This window comes from Pteropus alecto, unplaced genomic scaffold (assembly GCF_000325575.1).
Source record: "Pteropus alecto unplaced genomic scaffold, ASM32557v1 scaffold20, whole genome shotgun sequence".
In the NCBI taxonomy this organism is placed as follows: domain Eukaryota; kingdom Metazoa; phylum Chordata; class Mammalia; order Chiroptera; family Pteropodidae; genus Pteropus; species Pteropus alecto.
This window is the reverse complement of record NW_006436298.1, coordinates 3,966,797-3,971,219: the sequence shown is the minus strand read 5'-3', so window position 1 is coordinate 3,971,219 and position 4,423 is coordinate 3,966,797. Positions and strand designations below refer to the sequence as shown.

General features: G+C 35.2%; 1 protein-coding gene across 10 annotated transcripts in view; it reads left to right on the top strand.

Moving 5' to 3' along the window:
• ADAMTS6 (ADAM metallopeptidase with thrombospondin type 1 motif 6) overlaps positions 1-4,423 on the top strand; it is a 244,972-nt gene that overhangs the window by 159,388 nt on the left and 81,161 nt on the right. For all 10 annotated transcript variants that reach the window (XR_003046702.1, XR_003046701.1, XM_025047793.1 and 7 more), the window contains 2 exons: positions 952-1,097; positions 3,175-3,238. Coding sequence is in view for 8 of the 10 variants with exons in the window: in XM_025047793.1 (XP_024903561.1) it covers positions 952-1,097; positions 3,175-3,238 (210 nt within the window). In the remaining 2 variants the exon portion in view is untranslated. The remainder of the gene's footprint in view (positions 1-951; positions 1,098-3,174; positions 3,239-4,423) is intronic.

The following is a 4,423-nucleotide window of genomic DNA, read 5'->3' as shown; positions in this document are numbered from 1 at the left end:
CAGGAAGAGAAATGGTGCTATAAGTTACCTTTTATCAATGAAAAATAAATATTTTATTTTGACAGTGCCGCATGATACATAAATGTAAAAATTCACCTTCATCCTCATTATATTTAGGCCAAACTTTCTGACTTTTTAAGAAGAGCCTGAAATATATTTATTCCGAAAGCATACACTCTCTGATATTAGTTAGGATTTTATACTTTATGTATTCTATTTGTTTAAAATTAATTCTTATGATTATGAAATCACATGCTTAAATTTAAAACAAAAACAGTAGGAAGACACACCGATCAACCAACTCTATTAACAGCTGAGAAAAGTAAAAGGCTGTACCCAAAAGAATAGGTATCAGCAGCAATCAGAAGAAAGAAAAAAGATGATATTTTGTATTTGTGTAAATGTTTTTAAAAGTTTCCATATATATTTTCCTTTTAATTCCAAAATAAGTTGAAGAAATAAGTCAAGAAACTTGGCTGATGGTTTTTTTTTTTTTTTTTTTTTTTTTTTTTTTAAAGAAAAAGCAATTACCATCATAAAAATTCCTTACTGGGGAACTTTCCATATTGCGTTATCATTCCATGAGTCTAATAATAGTGGAATATAAAGAAAAAAATTTTTAATACTAAAATATCTAAAAAAGACTTTTTGAGGTCTCTATAATGAGAAACACTAGAAGTCTGGAGTAGGAGAAATAAGGAAAAAGAAGTCAAGTGTTTTTAGACTCCTGGTACACGTTAGAGATTTATAAATCATTGCTTAGCTAAAGATAATTTGCAAATCACATGCACCTTCACCAATGTCTAAACACAGTTAAAGAACTCTCAGTCCGCTATCTATTGGGAGAATGCTAATGCCTATAATTGGTCGTTGCCTGACCCTTATGTATTTCGATCCTGATAGCTCTATCTGCCAAAAAGCTAATTCTGTGTTTTCTGTGAAATCTTGCAGTGGTGTTATCAGGGAGATTGTGTTCCTTTCGGCACTTGGCCGCAGAGCGTAGATGGGGGCTGGGGTGCCTGGTCACTGTGGGGAGAGTGCAGCAGGACCTGCGGGGGAGGCGTCTCCTCATCCCTAAGACACTGTGACAGTCCAGCGTAAGTAGCTAAAGTAAGCCGGAGCCAACAAAAAGACACAGTTGGAAATGATTCAAAGCTGTGGTTTCTCATGTTATCTGTAAAAACGTTTCACTAGTGAGCCAAGTGTTTGTCTTCAGAACAAGCAATAGGCACAGGGAAGTGGAGGAGCCTTGTTGGACAGACTTTCTTTTTCTTCCCTGCCCCTTACTATGTAGCTAAAAATAAAAGAAAAAGGAAAAAAAGAAAAATATGTGTATCTATCCCAGGTATCGCCAAATTTTTTAATCTAGTAATAATCAGATAGATTTCCTCTTCCCCAAACTGCTGAATTATGGATGAATCCAGGTCTGGTCTTAGCTACATTACCATTATTCCCAGGAAACCTAAGGTCTTTTCACATGTCACATAAAATTATTACTGCTACATTAGTATTAAAAGGACCAATGAGAGCACTTCAAGGGTTGAAATGCCTTGATTCGCATCACAAATCACAATGAAAAGAATACTGCCCACGTGTTAAAATAGTTTCCATTCACATGCCCCCATTAATCATCTTCCAGAGTTGCCACCGCTTTTGTCCTCATGACTGTTTTATGCAGGTCAGACTGCTCCTCTCCCACCCCTCTTTTCCTCCAGCCAGAGTTCCCCTGGCGTAAGGCTAGTTCCATCAGTATTCTTTGCTAGTTGTATTGCTTCTCTTCCACCGGTGCCCATTGCAGGTGGACTGTTCCTCTGGTTGGTCTTTCCAGTCCTTCTGAAGACTAAACATGCTGACATTTTTGTCTAAAGCTCAGGTTGAGGGTCTTCTTTCCTGACATATTTTGGTACAGAATGTTATGATATCACTTCTGCTTTTTCTCTCTTCTGGGATAGAAGATGGTCTGTTTTTATTTTTTTCTCATTTGAACTCAAGATCCTTCTCTTTGGTTCTTCTCTCTAAAGGTCTCTTTTACTCTTTTTAGCTTGAAATGTTTTCCCTCTATATTAGTTCTGTGTTTACATTCTCCTACTTTCTATCTATTATTACCCTCTGGCCAAACAGAGGTCACTGTCACCCGCTCATAAACCAGTCATCCTTCCATCATCCCCACTACCTTGTTTTTGTCTGACCCACCATTTCTTCCAAACTGATTCAAGCTGGGTCATTTCTTTCCCTTGCTTAGAGTCAGCATTCATTGGCATTCAAAATATATTCAAAATTATAACTTTAACTATCCTTTTAATACCCGTGAGCCAAAAGTATAATTTAGACTTTTTTTTTTAAAATGAGTACAGAATAATTAACCTAAATTCAACTGCAGGCTACTCTAAATTAATAACCAAAATTATAAAACCCTATAAGAATAAATAATATACCCAGATACTGAAGAAAACGACCAGACCTCTTTAAAAAAAAAGCAAGTTAGTTTTTTCCATTCAGAAATAGCATTCAAATAATAACATGGCTTTTCCTAATGTTAAGTACTTCAAAAATTAATTTATGAAGGTCAAACATTTGACATCTCATTTTTTCATTAATTCTAGTGTAACAAAGTATTTCATATAATGTAAATCCATCTGATGTTTAGATTTAATTTTTTAAAAACATATTTGAAATGAGATAGAAATTCATTTCTGCATTATTTACTTTGAACTGAAGCTATTTCCAGAGAGTTACTAAGTGTCCTCTCCTTGTTTCCAATCTGGAAAAAAAGCAAACTTTCCATTTCCTACTTGGTGAACTTATAACATCAGATTATGGATTTTGTTGAATATGATACAAATGGCTTTTCATTATAAATAAGTGATTTTAAAACTTACATTGAACTGATCACCTATTTACTATGTTAATTAGAAAATACATTGATTTAATTGCATTTTCTTAAGAATGTAAATCATGACAATTGTAAAGATACAGTAAATTGCCTTAATTTTTACATTCAACAATCATAATTATTGCTAACAATCATTACCAGTATGATTATTTTATTAACTAATAAAATGTCAAATCTCATATTGTCTTAAAGTAAATGTTAATATGTTTTCATCAAGCAATATATGTACTGTCGATATGGATAGATATTATATTCACATGTTAAACAAAATGTGTTTTCAGACCTTCAGGAGGTGGAAAATATTGCCTTGGGGAAAGGAAACGGTATCGCTCCTGTAACACAGATGTAAGTAAAACCAAACTCTGCCATGAAAAATTAGCTCACATTTTCCCAGAGTTGGGACATTTTTTTAAATTGTAAGCTGTTTGATCAGAAATTCATGTGTGTGATGTTCATATGAATCTTTTAAATTGTGAATAATGAAGGGAACCAGCTTCAAGTCCATCAATCCTGTCAAGAGCCAAGAGGAAGCTCCAGCACTGGGAGAAAATACATTCTCCACCTGTAGGAATGGAGAGAGAGCTACACACCCCCTGAACTGCCCTGGTCCTCGAAACGCTCACAACTTTGCCATCATTATCTTTCTTGAGTCTGCCTGGATTAATCTTATTATGCTCTTTAGCCCACTACAAGACGCCCCAGAATCCCACATCGTTCCTCATCTCTGCCATCTAATCCCATAAAGCTCTGCATATCCCCTTTTCTGTTTCCTATCCCTGCCCAACTGCTGAAATTCTTCTGTGCCCTCAGGAATTCACCATCCATCATCGGCAAAATCCCTTATATCCCGATGTCTCTGAATTTTCCTTCTCTTTACCTTCTTGTTCTAATGGAATCTGGCTCTCCCCTGAAGATAGTGCTTCCTCTGTAGCAGTTTAAAGTTGGAGACTTGCTTTTTCTTCCTTAGCTCTTGAAGGACTGGGCCTAAAAGTGGATTGGCTATCTTTTTTATATCGTATTACTCCTTCCAAATCATTCTTCCTCCCTCCTGTCTAAAAAACACAGCTCTTAATTTCAAGTCATCAGGCTATTACCCACTATCTTCACTCTCATGTTCTTCAACCCTATACCTGTCTTAATTCTTAGTTATTTCGTAAGCATGTAGATGATTTTTTCAACATCTTTTCTTCTGGATTTTTCCATAATCATACAAACATGTTATTTTTCCTATCTTGAAAAAACAAAAACAAAAAACCTGCCAGTTATTTTCCCATGTCGTTCCTCCCTTTGAAGCAAAATTTCTCAAAAGAGTCGTCTTTACTTACTGTATCTAATTCCTCTTCTCATTTTTTCTTAAAATTGCTCCTGTCAGGTTTTCACCTTCATCATTCTACTGAAAGTGATCTTGTTACATCACAGATGATTTCCATATTGCTAGATCTAATAGTCAAGTCTGAGCATTTATCTAACTTGAAATTCACTAGGCTTCCATGACACTACAACTTTTTGAAATTGTCCTTTTATTTCACT